Genomic DNA, 18,067 nt, shown 5'->3' with positions numbered 1-18,067 from the left:
CTTATTATACCGTCTAATTTTTCGATAAAATTACCAACCTCTAAACAAAATGTGTCCAGATTAAAGGACATTTTAATTAGCCATGCAATTTTGAATTTCTTTATAAAGACGAACTTTTCACATATTAAGGAATTATTAAAATAAGAGCCGTTTATCGAAACTCTTAGAACTAATTTAGATAGGAAAGGGGAGTTAGAAAGGAATCGTTTAAAGCGTCAGATATGTCATTTTCAAAAGACAAGGCGTCTTTTTTTGGGCTTGAAAATTACCTCAAACTGTTTCTGCTGTGGATTTGTTCGTAATTACGTTTTTAAGCATATCCAGTAGTGAAGGGAGCAGTTCTTAGGGTTTTGCCTACTATTCTTGACGCCCTTGCAGTCGCATATATATCGCCTTTTTTGTGGGACCACAATGGCGGATCTAAACTCAACATTTTCGTTGTAGTTTGTAGAGCAGGTTGCTGCTATTATTATATGGCCCTGGAGAGAGAAACAAGACAATATATAGGGTTAGCTTTTTGTGCTTCTCCTTAGCTGTGTGACACTCTGGCATCTTTTTCTAGTGAAGGCAAATTTTAAAATATAAGGGAGAAAAAAAAATACGGAGTTGTACTTTTTCACAAAATGTAAAAAAAATAAATAAAAATTAATAAGAACAATTATCATCTTCTGTCCACGGACTGGATAAGAAGCGTGCGAATTATCTCATTAGCCGTGTGCAAGCTTGAACCAGTTTTGTTATTTAAGATTTTATTTAGGTATGGAAACTGTTCCCTGTCGCCTGCAAAAATCACAATAAAATGTCATGGTTAGTGCCCCCTGGTAAAATTTGTTAAAGTACTAAGTGATGATTTCAACACAGAATTAGCATAAAATACGAGGAATATCGTCGTGACATACTGTAGCCTCTTTAAGTCAGGTGCAATTGAACGGGGCTACCTGACAAAGTAAGAAAACAAGTATTACACCTTACAATTGTACTGACTTACAGTGGGCTCGTCCACATAGGCCATTTGATCTCCTCCAGCAGCTTCTGTCTTTACTTTATACCGACACGTGCTGAAGTTTCCAGCTCCTTTGGGCCCCGGAGGTCCCGCGGGTCCCGCGGGTCCTTGACTTCCATTGAATCCCGGAGGTCCAACGGGTCCGGCTATTTTGCCCACGTTGTTAATCTGAGAACAGCAAGCGAAGTGTTACTGCATTCGTTCAAGCTAGTTATCATGCAATAATCACAAGTTGTATCCTTGTTTTTCCTTAGTATGCGAGTGAGATACTGCGCGCTGTGAGGAGATCTTATTATAAAAATTTTATAATTACGCCGAAGGTATTTTACTCGCTACACTGTATGTCAAAGTTCACTTGCATTTTTAAAAAGTCATCATTTACATGTGGGGAGCATATACTGAAGGACTTGGAAAGTTTGGAAACCATGCATATATACCTAAAGTATCTTGCTGGATAATTCTTCCGTGCATATTATGATCAATTTAAGTTCTGGGTATCCAGTTCATAGCCTATACTGCTTCATGTGATGAAGCACACTACACAGCTGGATTATCTGAATGTTCGTTATTAACTGGTGAATTCCAAAATAGTATATGTACGAAAAATTTAATTTATCGATAACATTACTCTTTAGCTCATCTCATGTAGAGCAGCGCAGTAAAATTTTTTCGTGAATGAAAATCTTGAAGTATTCTTCTACCTTTTGGTCACGCGACAAATCACGTGATCAAAATTACTTTTTTTTCCCGAAGTTTGATTCAGCGCCTTTCTCTTTATTATAGCAGAAGGACTGGTACAGAATCAAAATTTGCCAAGTTTTACCCAATAAACCATAACTTTAGCCACTGATCCGCCCATGAAAAAAATTGCTTGTGCCGACTCAGCGGGAAGTTATGAGTCGTAACTTTACAAAGGTTCAGTTACCTGTCCAGTAAGGTTGTGTCGTATTTTCACTAGTTTCTCGTCAAGTTGTTTTCCTGTTTCGTTCATCGCAGTCCACACCTTGTCAATTTCTTTCTTTGTATTATTCTCTGCGGACCACAGCGCCGTCAAATGTTTCCAAGACGCTTCTTCTGCAACCTGTCGTGTAGAGTTCAACATCTTCTCGAGGTCTTGTAATTTGGTCTCGAGCGTATGCTTGTAACAGAGGAAATTGAATTTAACTTTAGTTCATGCAACTTAAGTTCATCGAAATTGTTACCCTGCTAGTAAAGGTCCCTCGGTTTATCTTTGCTTCGATCTCCCTATAACAGAAAAACTCTAGGGCATTGTTACCTGTGGCGAGTGCGCTGGGAAAGCTAAGTTTGATATTGACAATTTTTTAATGTTGTCTACTAATTGAAATTCTTTTTAAGTCGACAAAAAAGGTTAACATTTGGGGCTGAGAACTTGAAAGCTGAAGCTTACTATTTGTTTGTTGTCAACCATGCGTCTAGATCACCGCGTCAAATGCAGAGGATAGTCTAGTGGAGAGTAGTTTCTCTGTAGTAGTTTCTTTCGTGTTTTCTCTAGGTTAAAACAATGGGTGACGTCATAGACTATCCCTAAAGCGACTATCCCTAAACTATCCTTAGCTATCCACCAACGAGGCTTAATTTCATCCCTCTATGACTACGAACAATTATCAGGAGCCCATTCCCTTGCAATTATGTACCTATTCTCTATCGGAAAAAATGCTTATTCGTTCCACTGCTGATTCTAAAACAAAAGAAAGAGTTACTGATTTACACTTGTTTAACTTTGATGTGCTGTGGGATTGGCCTGGGTAGGGGCCGCACCTCGCACAGGAACCTTTCGTGCCAATCATTCTGTCCGGTCTGTGCATTGGTAAAGAGGTTGAAGAGTAGAACATCACATATACTTATATTCCTGTAAATATAGACTATCTTTTTTCTACTGTTCAGCTGTTGGCAAATATCATTTTGTAGGCTTTGGTGACGCGCGGTAATACATCTAGTAATGTTGTGTTTAACCCAACGATTTTTGATGGAAACGTTAAAACTCTAGCCAAACATATGCACCTTATCTTAGCTTATTGAAACGATCCTCACTTGTTTTGGATCTTAATCTCCTCGAGTTGATTTGCCGGTTTTTTCGTCCCTAAAAGGGATGGACAAATGTCGGAAATTTGTGATGGGTAATTTCACTGTTTTCTCGGAAGTACAGTGTGACCAAATTTAAAATCTGTGCTAGTTCGTGGCCAACACGGCATTCTGACAATCACTTCAAGTTCGTACTTGACTGGTTCTTGTCGCACAGACAGAATTTTTTTAGCTGTAAATTCACGGGAAATTGAAAAGGAATCAAGAGTGCTGTTTCTTTGAATTGCACAGTTTTCTCATTGTGACAGTCCTCAGGTAAACATGATATACCTGACGACGAATACACCAGCCCCGGGGCCGGGGACTGACTAGGAAAAAAACTTGTGTAGGATTGTTTGGCTGCAGCCCGTGAAACCTTGTGGTCAGTTTATTTCAGGCCTTAGAAATAGTCTCAGTTTGACAAAGGACGGGCAGAAAGGAACTAGATTGAAACTCGAGAAAATCGGGCCGACGATCAAGTTTTGTTTTCCTGTTTGGAAAATTTCAAAATGTCAAAATTCCTTTTTCTCACACCATTACTGAAATATCTTTGTGTACCAAAGCGGTTGCATCTTTCCTAAATTTAGCCGTCAGTAGCATAAGAAAATTCTCGTAATACTGCAATTAGCAAAGTAATTTACCAAGATAACATATGCTTTAATTTTGTTATATTCCTAGACTTTCTCTCAACTAAACAGGGACTGCCAGTTGTTGATTCTTGTGTGGTCACATGGTCTTGACTGAAATCAAATGTATCCCGATCGTCCGATCGTGATAAATTTGTACTCCGCTCAGGATACATTACAGCACGTGATCAAAGCATGGTGCAAAGTGGCGTAAGCCTCAAGCTAAGACGCAACGAGTTTCAAAGTCTCTTCCCAGAAGAGAAACAGCCGGTTGTGGACGAAAAAGATGCAGATAATATAAGGAAAGTACTTTGTAAATCATATTCAGCCGGGTTTTAAGAATTAACTTTGTGTTGCTGTAAGTACCGAGTCGACTGTTTTGATTCGCCCCGGTTATTCTTTTGTTGCTGTTGAAGTGAAAGTCTAGAGGTATAACAAAACACTTAATGTCAGGCCCCTCACGAAACTAGTTAGTTTTGTTTTCCCTCGAGTCCTGGTTTTTTCCCTCGACTTCGTCCAAGCGTAATAGTATACATCACCGGAGGAAGACTAGGAATTCACGAATCTAAAAATGGTGCCGATTCTCTTACCTCGTGCTTTACAATCGTAGGGGAAGTCGAAACGTTCTGAGAATTTTTCACTCTCAAAGCTAAGATGAGAGTTGCAGCAGAAGTCAGGAGGGAAATGAAAGCCACAGCAGTAACAATCCACAACATTCGCCGAAGTTCAAGAAATTTGTCTGAATGTGCAGGATCTATTGGTGATAAGGGATTTTTCTTGGTAGCGGGTCCTTGATACTCAAGGCTTGTTTGTTGTTTTGCAGGAGCTTTTCCTTTTCCCCCTTCCAAATAGATTCCTGCGTCATTTGTTGGTTTGGATTCCATCTGGACTTCGAAGCAGGGGTTTTCTACTCCTGTCTTCAGCTCATTCATTCTTAAACGATGATCCCCTTTTTTCTCTTGTGTATTAGAAGTGTTAACTCCGCGGGTGCGAAAGCTGATGAGGGGCTTCCGACTTCTGGTTTTCGACTTTTAAAACAAGGTACTCATGAGACCAGTCACAATGTCGTCATGTGATCGCTACATGTTGCTGACTTCCTCTACACCGGCCGGACTCGTCCCCAGTCGTCTTCGCGTAAAGCGCACGGCGGGAACAGGGGGTGACATCCCGCGCGCCACTAGGAAGGGGTTGTGAAAGACGACAGGGGACGAGTCAGCTTCTACACGGCACTTTCAGAGCGGACATTTAGTTCACCCTCGCCGGCGTTACCTCATTCCCAGCCTGTTTTTAATTTCAAAAAGCAACTGCACAGCAAAAGAGACAACGCCTGTAGCGAGATGGGTGAGACCTTCGTGATAAAGGAGACCTCGTATACGTCATAGAACTGCATAACCAATAGCATCAAAGAGTCTTTTTCACTGACCACCCCGTATCGCCTTTGGGGTAACGCGGTGTTTTTCAACGTGACAGGTGATGCCTCTTTGACATCAATGTCACCCGCCAACATCTGAAATCAGCTGGAACGACATCAAGGCTTGATTTTAAAATTTGTTAGTTGAACGCCCCCCCCCCCCCCCCTCCCATCTTCCCCAGACCCGGGAAAGATAAGGGGAAGATGATAGAGATCAGATATGTAAGAACTTTTATTGGAGAAGAGATCTGTGAATCTGTCCTCTGGGCGTGGTAGATAAGATGTGTTTTGAGTCTTTTCTTTCATGTCCCCAGTTACACTGTAAGATAAGGAAATTTGACTGTGGTTGAAATAAAAGGCTGGTAACGAGAATGGATAATTATGCTCGTTGTAGTATCATCGACTAATATGCTTACGCTAGCGGCACATGGCGAAAAACGTACCAAGTGAATATGGCTTTGCAGATCCAAAGTGATCTTTGGGGTGTGTGTGTGTGGGGGGGAGGGGGGGTCTAAGAAATGTAATTTGCTATAGGTTTTCCAGCGGACGCCTTATGAGTCATTAAGAAGTTGTAACCACGGTCAGGAATGATTTACCCGCAGCTCTTACTTACCTACCTAGTACTACCATTAGGAAAAGCTTTGAGCAAAGTTGGGAAAGTTTAAAGAGAGAAAGGAGACTTAAGCCTGTTCTCACAAAAAAGAAACGTTTTCGGTATATCCGCTTGTTTGCCTGAAAGTGATAACCCAATGCGGACAGGTATTCGAAAAAAATATATGGGAGGATCTCCGTAGCCCTCAACCCTAGCTCTTAGCGATATTAAAGGTAAAAGCCAGTACGTGGAAGTCACAAAATAATTTATTATCTCTTAAAATACATCTCATATGTACAATATGTTTTTTTTTAATTCAATCTTAATACATATTAATACATGTATTATGTCAAGAACATTGCTGTTTTAGTTTAACCGTTCTTCAGTCGTTGATTGTGAACTGATCGATTATTTGACCATGTTCGTCTTAAATTAATTTAAAAGCTGTAATCCATTATAGTTATATGAATAGCTGAAATCAAAGTTACGAACTCGTACGTTGAAAGAATTTTTATTTTTATTTCTTTTTATTTGTCTGGAGAAGTAAAATTTTCTACAATTGTCTTGTTACACGCTTTGATTTTTTGCTGAAATTTTTGTTCGATCGTTCGTTTCAGTAAGTGCTGCAAATTTCAGTCAACATCGAAGTTCTGTTGGAAGACAGTTTTACGGAAGTTGAGTGACCAAAAATCAAATCTGCTTTTTTTCCTCTTTGATAGGATCATTCGAAATCTTTCTTTTTTCCAGTAATTAAAAAAGTATCTGAGAATAGATTAGTGCTTCGTTATGGTTTTAGCTCACCTGACCTAACATATGTAACTGACCACGACATAGCCTGGAACAGATAAACATGACTGATATGACTTCGCTCAAGTTTCGCAATATAAAACGGTGCAGTATTTCCTCTAACCATTTTTCCACACCGCCTTTGTACAGTTAGATAGGCGCGCAACTTATTATACCGTCTAATTTTCAATAAATTACCAACCTCTAAACAAAAGGTGTCGAGATTAAAGGAGATTTCAATTAACCATGCAATGTTGAATTTCTTTATAAAGACGAACTTAAAATAAGAGCCGTTTATCGAAATTCTTAGAACTAATCTAGATAGGAAAGGAAAGGTAGAAAGGAATCGTTCAAAGCGTCAGATATGTCATTTTCGAAAGACAAGGCGTCTTTTTTTGCGCTTGAAGATTACCTCTAACTGTTTCTGCTGCGGATTTGTTCGTAATTACGTTTTTAAGCATATCCAGTAGTGAAGGGAGCAGTTCTTAGGGTCTGGCCTATTATACTTGACGCCCTTACAGTCGCATATATATCGCCGTTTTGGATGGTTCACAATGGCGGATCTAAACTCAATATCTTCGGCGTAGTTTGTAGAGCAGGTTGCTGCTATTATAATATGGCCCTGGAAAGAGAAACAAGACAATATAGAGGGTTAGTTTCTTGTGCTTCTCCTTAGCCGTGTGACGCTCTCGCATCTTTTTCTAGTGAAGGCAACTTTTAAAATATAAAGGTGAAAAAAATAAGGAGATGTACTTTTTCACCAAATGTAAAACGAAAGAATAAAAATTAATAAGAACAATAATCATCTTCTGTCCACAAACTCGATAAGAAGCATGCAAACTATTTAAATTAACCTTGTGCAAGCTTGAAGAGGCTGCATCGCTCTATTTGCTATCTATTTCAAAAAGCCAGAATCTTTTGCGCATCAATTGAATTCCAAAAAAAATTGTCCAGTTTTGTTATTCAAGATTTTATTTAGGTATTGAAACTGTTCCCTGTCGCCTGCAAAAGTCACAAAAAAATATTATGGTTAGTGCCCCCTGGTGAAATTTGTTTAAGTGATGACTTCGACACATAAAATACGAGGAACATCGTCGTGACATACTGTAGCCTCTGTAGTCAGGTATAGTTGAACGGGGCTGCCTGACAAAGTAAGAAAACATCGAAAAACAAGTATTACACCTTACAATTGTAGTGACTTACATTGGGCTCGTCCACATCGGCCATTTGATCTCCTCCACTAGCTTCTGTCTTTACTTTATACTGACACGTGCTGAAGTCTCCAGCTCCTTTGGGTCCCGGAGGTCCCGCGGGTCCCGCGGGTCCTTGACTTCCATTGAATCCCGGAGGTCCAACGGGTCCGGCTATTTTGCCCACGTTGTTAATCTGAGAACAGCAAGCGAAGTGTTACTGCATTCGCTCAAGCTAGTTATCATGCTATAATCACAAGTTGTATCATTGTTTTTCCTTAGTATGCACGTGAGATAGCCTCGCTGTGAGGAGATCTTAGTATAAAAAATTTTGTAATTACGCCGAATGCATTTTAATCGCTACACTGTATGTCAAAGTTCACTTGCATTTTTATAAAGTCATCATTTACACTTGTGGAGTATATTCTGAAGGACTTGCGAAGTTTGGAAAGCATGCATATATACCTAAAATATCTTGCTGGACAATTCTTCCGTGCATATCATGATCAATTTAAGTTCTGGGCATCCAGTTGTTAACCTATACTGCTTGATGAAGCACGCTACCCAGATGGATTATCTAAATGTTCGTTATGAACTGGACAGGTGTACTCCAAAATAGTATGAGTGTCGTAATTTGAACATGCATTTAAGATACTTGCTGGTTTTGCCGGGCTAACCCCTGACTCAAGGTCACTACTGTTCTTCTCACCTTTTGTTGCAAATCCACTTTGGTGTTATTAAGTGCAGTCCATAAAGTATTGTCTTGTTGACCTTTTGCAGTTGAATTTAATGATTTCCACATTTGGGCAAGCATATCTATCACACCCATCTTTGTATTATTTATTGACATCGTCAGAGATGCCACGTCGTTTGAATGTCTCTCCTGTTAACAATAAATTCATCGAAAAAATCTTTACCGTTCATTTTCCCCGAAGTTTTGATTTCGTCACTCTCATTAACTACCTACGACAACGGAATGCTTATGCGCAATAATGCGTGACGTTGGGACTCCTCATGAAACTTTCCAGCCATGGAGGTAGAGAGAGAGGCATAGCCGCGCGCAAGCAACGTTCGCGCATAAAAAGCTGTTAGCCAATCAGAGCAGAAAAGAATTTCCTGGCATGACGGGTGAGATCAGAGAAGTGCAGTGTTAAGTGAAAGGGAGTTGGTAGTGTGCAGTGGGGCACTGGACACTAGTCTAAGGTGTCTAGTTGCTAGAAAACGTATAATGACGTCAGTGTTTCTCGCACACACTTGGGTTTTTTTTCTGTTTTGGAGGCTCGAAACACGTTTAGTAACGACCTGACATGAAAGTCGCAATAACTTTTCGGGTCCGAAAAGCTGTTTTGTGTTTACTGTGTTTGCATTCAAGATCAAAGTTTCGATAATTTTGAAAATAATGCAATGAAACTATAAGTTGAAGAAGCAAAATTGAATGGTTTTTTGGGTTAGCAACTGTGCTACCTATCCAACAGATTTGGATTTTAAAATTTGTCTTCGGCCCCCAAAAGTTTCCGGGCCTTTCGAGAAACGGGCCCCAAGCCCTAGCCACGTCTCAAGTTCTCATGCAAAAGTTTTGGATTTCGACTTTACTTGTTTTGTCTTTTAAAAGGAAATTTTAAAAAAGAAAATGCAATGAAATATGTATTCTTAATAAATAGGTTTCCTTTCCACCTTTAATTACTTGCTAAATCTTTACCTTAAACTGCATCGTTTCATTCTCCTCCATTTGAAATTTAGCCTCCAGTTTTTTCAAGTTGTCCGACACCTTTATTGAGACAACAAATCCTATTAGAACATGTCAATCAGACGTTAATGATAACCAAAGTAGCCAAGAACTTGAAAAACTGGTTGTTAAAATAAAATGTACACTGTTTGACATTTTTATTCTGAAAGGGACCGTGGAACAACAGCAACAAAAGCAAATCAAGACTAAACTAAGAACTCGAGAAAATCTTGAATAGTAAGATCAGATATTTTTGCTTTTTAATCGAGAAAGACTGTGTGTGTGGGACACCAGTTAATCAGTGTACAAGTTTAAAAAATATTTCCAGTACTGAACCCTACTCAGCATGGTTTACGTTTTGTTTGACTAAAACCCAGCTAAGTTCTTTGTAGCATCAAATAAACATTGAAACTGACGAAATCATAATACCTTCTGAATTTGTGCCTGTGTTGAATTGCCCATTAGTCGTAGAGATGCTGTGTCTTCATGGCGTTCTTTATGAGACGAGTTTAAAGAACTCGCTATTTCTGACAGCATTTTCATTACCATTTGTTTGTCTGCTTTCTCGGTACTATTTGTGACCTACAAGTAGATTGAAAGAACTGTAAAACGTGCGCCAATTGAAAACACAAAATAGTTTTAATACTATACTAAAATTATACGAAACTTGCAAACCTTAGTTGTGACATTCTTTGCTGTTCCTACTGGTGTAGAGTTCTTCATTTCCTGAATTTCCTTTCTCAGGTTTTCAATTTTTGAGTCACTTGTCTTCTTTAATTTTTGCAGCTCTTGTCGAGCTTTGTTCAGCTCTCCTTGTAGTTTAGCAATCTCTGCTTTTATTTCTTGATCATTAAATGGGGGTTCAGTTTGTTTTTCTGGCTTTGCTGCATCTGGAAAAAATTTAACCTAATTGTATGATTGTACTCTGAGGTACTCTAATTACGTTTCCCAGGGATAATTTTGATAATTATAATAATAACAATAACGATAGTGATGATAATAATAATAATAATAATAATAATAATAATAATAAGAAGAAGAAGAAGAAGAAGAAGAAGAAGAAGAAGAAGAAGAAGAAGAAGAAGAAGAAGTAATAGTACCTGATCATTTGAGTAGACCACATAGCCCACTACCACACCGAACAAAATGGACAGGCAGGATACCACTCGAGGTTCCTAACTGTACCTCCTGCTTTATGTCATCTCAAATCATTTTCTACTGTCCTTTTTTCGCTCTTTTCGCTCTTCCTAATTTTCCCAAGATATCTCACCAAAATGCCCCTTTAATTGAAATTAGGGCAGACAAATAGCGCACTGAGCACAGGACAACCCTAGCGCAAACATGAGCGTCGACTTTGTCTCGTCACCTTTGAAATATAAAGCAATCTGGTTTCACTAAAACCCATAAAATAGCCATAAATCGGCGGACATTACACAAAAAAGGTTAAAACTTTAACTTGAGCGAGATAAGCCGTTTTTTTTTTATTCAAACCTCTTTCAAATTTGAAGGTTTCAGAAAAATAGTCTTTCTTTTTTCCACAGACAATCCTCTTATTTCGAAGGTTATGCAACAATGCCGACGCACATATTTCGAGCTTGAGCTATCTTTGCACCGTGTTGCTGTTTTGACTTGGTTGCCTCTTCTGTGCTTGTTTTGATTGGCAACGATTTCGAAGAAAAGTAAATAGCGTTATGTAGTGTGTCACAAACTAATATAGAGGAGAGACTTGGAAGGAATTTGGGCAGTAGCACTTTAATTAATATCAGAACATGAGCGGGTGGTATGATTTGCATGTGGGCTTACTTTGGTTCAGAGTCCAATGTCAAGGCTAAATTTCTTTTTTTGTATTTTAGATTTTGATGCTGTAGGATTAAGCAAATCCAAGGAAGTTGAAAATGAAACTAAAACAACAAAAGCAAATGAAAACCAAAGAGTTGGTTTGAGATCTCTTTCAATGAGCTGTAGCAACCTTAGATCTCACTAAAATATTTAAAGAAATAAAAACTAATACAACTTTACCAAGGAAAAGATTAGCGCCTACTATTTATTCGATCTGAGCAATCCACAGACAAGTCATGCCAGAAAAAGTCACGTTTCTTTCGTTACTGAACATTAGCAACGAGCAACTATTGATCTGTACACTCTAATTATAAAACTAACAATATTTATTATATGAATCGAAGAGCGGTAGAGTAATCCACAGAATAAACCGGTTGCAGGTGGCCACCTATCGAAAATCCAGACCTATTAAACCCACACACGATGATTTAAATGGCGCGAAAAGTTGATATAATGCTGATAGTCGCATATTTTTCGCGCTAATATACACGCGTTAGGAACCGCACCCACTATGGTAACTCCCACGGACCGCATGAACTATCAAAAGTATGGTAGCAAATATGCCAGAATTTCAAGATTATTTTGTCTGTTTGGATTTTAAATTCTTTTCCTCTAATCTACGTAAGACTCTTCAGTAATTTTTGAAATAAAGCGTTATAATGTCAAGATGTTATACAGGTTATGATGCGGTTTTCAAAAAGTACAGTTGGTAGCGTTAAATTTCCTTTTATAGCTCTTTGTGTTTCTGAATTTATATATTATAGCAATAAGATATTTAAACAATCTTTTTACCTACTCTGGCGGCTGCAGAACTAACGATCGTTCCATTTATTAACATAATCACAAGAGCCAAACTGACGGCAGCCATTAAGAAAATCAACACTTGCAGTATGGCGATTAACTGAATACTCTTACGGAACTTCAACGTCGACATGTTTTGCTTATTTCCTGCCGAGACTGTTTCCTCGTCGGGTTCTTTTTGCTTTCCGCCATTTTCCTGGAAGGAAGCTTTCGTTCTTGAAGACTCTTTCTCATTTCTTAGTTTTACGTAAACATCACCATTTGATTCAACTGCAAAACAGTTCATGCTTTTGCGCCGCTCTTTTCGTTGCCCTTCTGGAACTGACATCTTCTCACTATTAAACCAGGGGCTGTGGACGTCTATCTTTTCCCTCTCCCAATTCTCACCTCTTAAGATTGCATTTCTGTCAACTGTCTCGTATGTGTGTTGACTGTTTTTGCACTGACTTGAGTTCTCTTTTTTCACTGGATTTGTTTCCGTCTGGCTCGTGTCCCACGCGGTATTTTCTCTCTTCGATCCAGCCGAAGATTCGTCGTTTCCAAATGCAATGTTGGAGTATGTCCCATCCACAGACCCCATTTCAAAATGATATACAAGATAGCTGTGATCTCTTTTAGCTGGCTCACACATCTCTTACGTTCTTAGAAGCCCCTTGTCAAGTTGATACGTATTCAAAAATTACGCACTAGCGGGGCACTACGAGCAGGTCGTGGCAGGAATTATTCAATCTACACTGAATGAGTTTCTCAATACGTGCCCGTTTTGTGTTATGTCATTCGAGCTGCATGATTTGGTCAATCAAAGCCGAAACGCTTACCCACGCGCGCTAAAGAATTCAGTAAATTTCCAAAGGGTAAATAATTACTGAGATCACGTGAAATGTGCTATGTTTGGTGCAGAGGAACGTGTACAAGAACTCATGAGCCCCTAGGACACAGGGGAGGGGACAGGAGAGGGTGTAATGTACTCACCTCACTTACTCCTATACGGATATTAACCACAGTGACTCCAAATGGGTATGCTTTTAATCTCCCGTTTTGGTCTCGAAATTGGTATGTATAAGGTAATGGCTGTTAACAAAATCACAAATTAAATATAATTTTCATGTGTCAGTTGCTTCTTTTCGGTTACTGATGCAAGGGTTCCCCGCCAAGCATTCCGATGATTACTCCCCACCCCTCCCCCCCCGCCTTACAATCCCATCTCCACACAACTAGGCTTCTTCTTAGAATTTAATCAATTTGAAATATCATGTTAGATTACTTTTCGGTCCAAGCATAAAACTACAATCTGATGTCCATGAAATAAAAGTAACATATACGTTGCTGCATATATTCTGATGAGAAGGAATTTTCTAAAGCGCATTTAAATTTTGTACTTTGGAACTTCTGAACTTAGGACAAGATCGAACGATGCGGTTTTGGTCCATTTTCATGTTTAGCATCTTTGTAGTTCCGGAATAAGATCAGGTTGCGAGTTTTTTAAATATTATCAAGTCGGTTGCTGCCATGTATATAATATCATTAAAAAGCTTGCGGAAATCAGTGATTGAAACGGATATCTATCATTTCAAATGTAAAACAGGAAATGGCGCAGAAGAAATGTTAAAATTTAGTAATAACAGAGACCTTTAGATTCGCGGACGAGAACGACTACGAGTACGAGATTTGACTTCAAGTTTTTTTCGCGTCTTCTCAAAATATAGACTTCCCGGAAAGCTTCATTTTAGTGAAGGAGGTTACGCCCTCTCCTGATCGCGAAATGATAAAACTTCCAACCTTTGATAAATTGTCTCCCGCCACCACGACATTCGCGCGAAAACCACTTAGTATTGAGAAAATCTCGTACTCGTAGTCGTACTCGTCTTAGAATCTAAAGCTCTCTATTATAATGGGTGAGACATAGTGTCATTCTGATTTTACTATACATGGGTTAACCAATTGGTTTTCTACAGTTTGGGCAAATGGTGAAAAAAATTGATAATGGTGAACAAAATTGATAAAAAAAAAGGCTGTGTAAGGTCGTAGTCAAAGGCTCAATAAATGTATCAGAATTTGAAGGAAATCATTTGAGACATATACCAGATAGTCCCACCATCAAAACAAGGAATCTATTAGCAGACTAACTGGTTTATGTGTATATCTCTTCTACCCTAAATCAACCCCTTCCCCCCCCTTTTTGGAGTACTGTTTTAAACAGAGGGCATCCTAAATTTTGTTGACCGTCTTTTAGTTTTGCGGAAAATAAGACATTCAAGTTTCTGTCCAGAGAAGAGAGATTATAGTTAGAAGATGAAATTTATCTAACATTAACGTATATAACAATTTTGTCCATTTTGTTTTGACGGTCTCTGGGAGCAATCTTGGCTAAAGATAACCAGTAGTTTTAATTACTGATTTAGATCTGTTAGATCTCTATTTACCACACTGGCCATCCAAGAATTGAAGTTACTGTAATAAAAATAACTTGCAATTGCAACTTCTTCTATATGTTGCTGGCGCTGGACTTGCATATGGAAAACGGCCTTTAATGGTCTTTAATGAATCAGTGGTTTCAGAAGTGTTTCGATAGATCAAATTAAATTCTTAATGTAGGCTTAATTTTACCATTTAATGTTTTCTCCTGACTCATTTGTAGATGAAAGAACGAGTTACAAGGCTACAAGTTTGCCTGATTAGAAAAGTTTTTTTTATAACTGTTAAGATAATGTTCCGTTTCATGACAGCATTAGCTTAAGAGATTTCTTCATTTAATTGCAATTCTGCTCTCTGCGATGAGCGGATTAAAAAATCTATAGGGAAATTGGAAGACCACCAAGCAAAATTGTGTCAGATTCATGATGTATTTTAAATCGATCCATGTTCCGCGCACTTAACTTCAGCAGTAGGCATTTCCGTTTGACGAAAATATATAATAACATTTGACGGTTGGTAATTGACTAATAAAACAATCTGATCTCCGCCGGGTGCATTTGAACATAAACATTTCTGAAACTGAAATTATCCCTGGATTTCCTCTATGCGAACGCCGGTCGCGATACAGTGAACAAGAAAATGTTTGGATAAGTTGAGAAATTTTCAAAATAGTTTAGTGTTGCTTTTCGGCATTAAGTTTTGAATGTACACGTATATTACAAGAGAGACAGTCGAAGCTAAGAATTGTGGTACGGTATACCTAATACTGATTAATTTGAAAGAAGTATTCATCAACTTATAAATACATACCTTTAGTTGGGCTTGCCGCTCCATCCTCTGTTGCAACAATTTTGCCATTTATGATCATTATCACCAAAGTTAAGCTTGTAGCCGACATGATAAAGATAACAACAAGAATGATAGAAATGAAAGGCACAAAGAAACACCCTCTTTGTAAACGTGGTGAAGCAATGCTGTTGGGGAGGGTTTGCTCATTATTGTCTACTTTCAGAGGTAGAGGAATGTTTGCAGCGTATTCCTTCTCTCCTTTAACATAAACAGTGACTTCATTCGTGGTGGGGCTGACTGAGGAATGTAACCAGTTTCCTCGAATCCTCCGCAGTCTGTCACGAAAGGCATTACATAGTCCATCTCTTGATTTTCCACATGTGTTGTCTTGGATAATACCTCTTTCCAAAGGGTTTTCATTATCGTTAATGTCGATGTTGTCAGACATGCCTTCCCGACAGGTATTCCCATTCCCTAGTCTACTCACATCGTCCTCTGGGACAGTATCGAGCGGTGTTAGTTTGCCGGTCGATCGTCTCGGACTGGAAGATTCCCTTTGTGCTAATTCCATCTCACAAGTGAAAACTGCGTCGCCATTTTGTTTTGTCCTTTGCATTGCTAGTTGTGATTTCAACAAAAGTGTTGTTGTTAGAGTGTATGAGTCATGCGATAACTTTGTGGTCACAAAGTGAAATGAAACAAAACTATGCCAGTTTCGGCTACTGCGGTATCTTGTACCCCACGTGCAAGTTGTTGATCTGATGACCTACGTTGGCCTGATTTCCTTTTGTAGTCTGTTTACATAACATTCCTAAGACCGGCTGATCTTTTCTCACATTTTTTCCCAACGAGACACCTGTTAGGATTTGTAAGCTGAAAAGCTGTGTTTAGCTGTAAAATCTAGCATGCGGTGATCATTTTGTCTTACTTAGAGTCGAGAGCCGTGGCATTTTCCCGGGGACGTATTGCATTCACTTTTTTCCCAAATTGACTGATCATGAATAACGCCTTGTCTCACAAAAGCATTGTGTTTTCCGTGCTGTTTGCGTCCTTTGAAACTCAATCTTCACATATATTTAAATTAGTCGTGAAAAAGGGAAATTTATTAATGAAAAGGAGCACTATGAGCCCCGTTTGGTTTTGCCCGCTTTACAATTAAAAATAGCTTCATAAACTAAAGAAACACTCATTAAAAAAGTTGAAGAACATTCAAGCTGACCAGCAAGCTATTTGATACTTGACAACAGATCACTCTCTCGTCAGCATGCGCTATAAAATCTGTCATTAAGAGAAAAAGAAAAGAGTCGTTTGATATGCTCATGAAAATTTCATGGTGGATCGCTTAATTCAAGTTCTTTTAACAAAGTGAAGTTTATACGTTTATTAAATGGTGTTGCATGATAGTGCTGGGCATCAATCAATTATATTTGAAGTAATCTTTTCATTATTGGTTTAAAACAAAGTTTTATCCACGCCCATTTGGTATATATATATTCCTTAATCCTATCAGTGCCTGAAGAGTGATCAACATCAACTTTCTCCTACCCATATCAACAAATACTCCTGGCCAATAAAATGTTTACTTGAATTTTAATAAAATGATCAATAATGGAAAAAAAAAATGCTTTGATCTTCGGATCTTTCAACAAATTCTCTCCACTAATTTTTTTAGTATAAGAAATATTTGAAGATCATTCTGGAGAATTTGTATGAGGATACCGGATTAAGGAGCTTAAAAGGGTTAATAAATGGTTCTTCTTTATAAAATAACTAACTAAGATAGTACGCACGTTCTGAATGGTTAAAATGTGCCGGTAAACTCATAGAAAACTTAAAAGTATTTTATACAAGCAATAGACCACACTTTCTATGGGTTTTACGGGCGTGGTAACCCACTTCTTGGATGCTGGGAGAACACTCGAAAAGCTTGTAAATCACAATTACATCGGGCTTCACTTGATAAGTCAAACTTCACTCACCGACGCATTTTCCCCTGAAACTATTACAGAGACTAGCGCCTTGCTTCATCTCTTAGAAACGTCCACACAGGCATCCAGAATTCAGTATCATATAAAGCGCTTGGTTATACATCTATATCGTATAACGTAACGATTTATAGCTAGAGTTCATCTCGGGAAGATCAACAGTGGGGGATCTAAGGGAGGGGCCCCGGCGGGGGCCCGCCCCCCTTATTTTTAGCCCAATCTGAGGCCCGCAAGGCCCCTTCACTTATCTCAGGATCTGGATGATTGCCCCCCCCCCCCCTTATCTTAAGGTCTGGACCCCCCACTGATCTGTACAAAGTATCATAGGGTAGGTCCCAGCCCTGAGCATTTTTCACACAAAATGTACCTTTTTCGCATACCTTCCATTTATAAATGGCATCCCTTAAAAAGAAGAGATTTTCATCCCTTTTCTAGTACCTGCTGTAACTTGCCCAATGTAATAATTGTATCGCTTAAACGGGACATTTTCTGGTCATTTGCCACAACCACCTTTGGAATACTTAAATTAACCACGCAGCTCCATATCACAGGTAGACACTAGAAATAGTCACTGCCAAAGATATTTTACGTCCCACGTGAATCAGACCAGTTAACTTGTTGTGCAGTTTTTCCTAATTTTCATTTTAATTCAAGATCATGAGTGTTGGTCCGGTCAGGAAACGAACCTAGTTATAGGCCTACAGGAACAATCCAATCCACCGTTAAAATACTATGGAATATAGGAGACTACCTGATGGAGTAGAGACTGCAGTGGCTTTTTCATAGGCTAGAATATTATTAGAAGGGGACATAATGATATTA

The 18,067-nt window shown here is 38.8% G+C and overlaps 1 protein-coding gene across 1 annotated transcript in view; it reads right to left on the bottom strand.

The window, feature by feature from the left end:
* LOC140943439 (uncharacterized) overlaps positions 1-13,071 on the bottom strand; it is a 13,690-nt gene extending 619 nt beyond the window's left edge. The window contains exons 1-12 of the mRNA XM_073392524.1: positions 12,048-13,071; positions 10,092-10,306; positions 9,846-9,998; positions 9,390-9,458; positions 8,400-8,573; positions 7,704-7,886; positions 6,950-7,122; positions 6,516-6,549; positions 4,302-4,739; positions 1,929-2,141; positions 989-1,171; positions 1-479 (exon numbers count right to left, since the gene is read on the bottom strand). The exon at positions 1-479 is cut by the window's left edge and continues 619 nt beyond it. Coding sequence (XP_073248625.1) covers positions 303-479; positions 989-1,171; positions 1,929-2,141; positions 4,302-4,739; positions 6,516-6,549; positions 6,950-7,122; positions 7,704-7,886; positions 8,400-8,573; positions 9,390-9,458; positions 9,846-9,998; positions 10,092-10,306; positions 12,048-12,687 — 2,652 coding nt within the window. The 5' untranslated portion in view covers positions 12,688-13,071 and the 3' untranslated portion in view covers positions 1-302. The remainder of the gene's footprint in view (positions 480-988; positions 1,172-1,928; positions 2,142-4,301; positions 4,740-6,515; positions 6,550-6,949; positions 7,123-7,703; positions 7,887-8,399; positions 8,574-9,389; positions 9,459-9,845; positions 9,999-10,091; positions 10,307-12,047) is intronic.
* Positions 13,072-18,067: the final 4,996 nt, after the last annotated feature.

This window comes from Porites lutea, chromosome 7 (genome assembly GCF_958299795.1).
Source record: "Porites lutea chromosome 7, jaPorLute2.1, whole genome shotgun sequence".
Lineage (NCBI taxonomy): Eukaryota > Metazoa > Cnidaria > Anthozoa > Scleractinia > Poritidae > Porites > Porites lutea.
The sequence above is the reverse complement of the archived record's forward strand: the minus strand, read 5'-3'. Positions and strand labels throughout refer to the sequence as shown.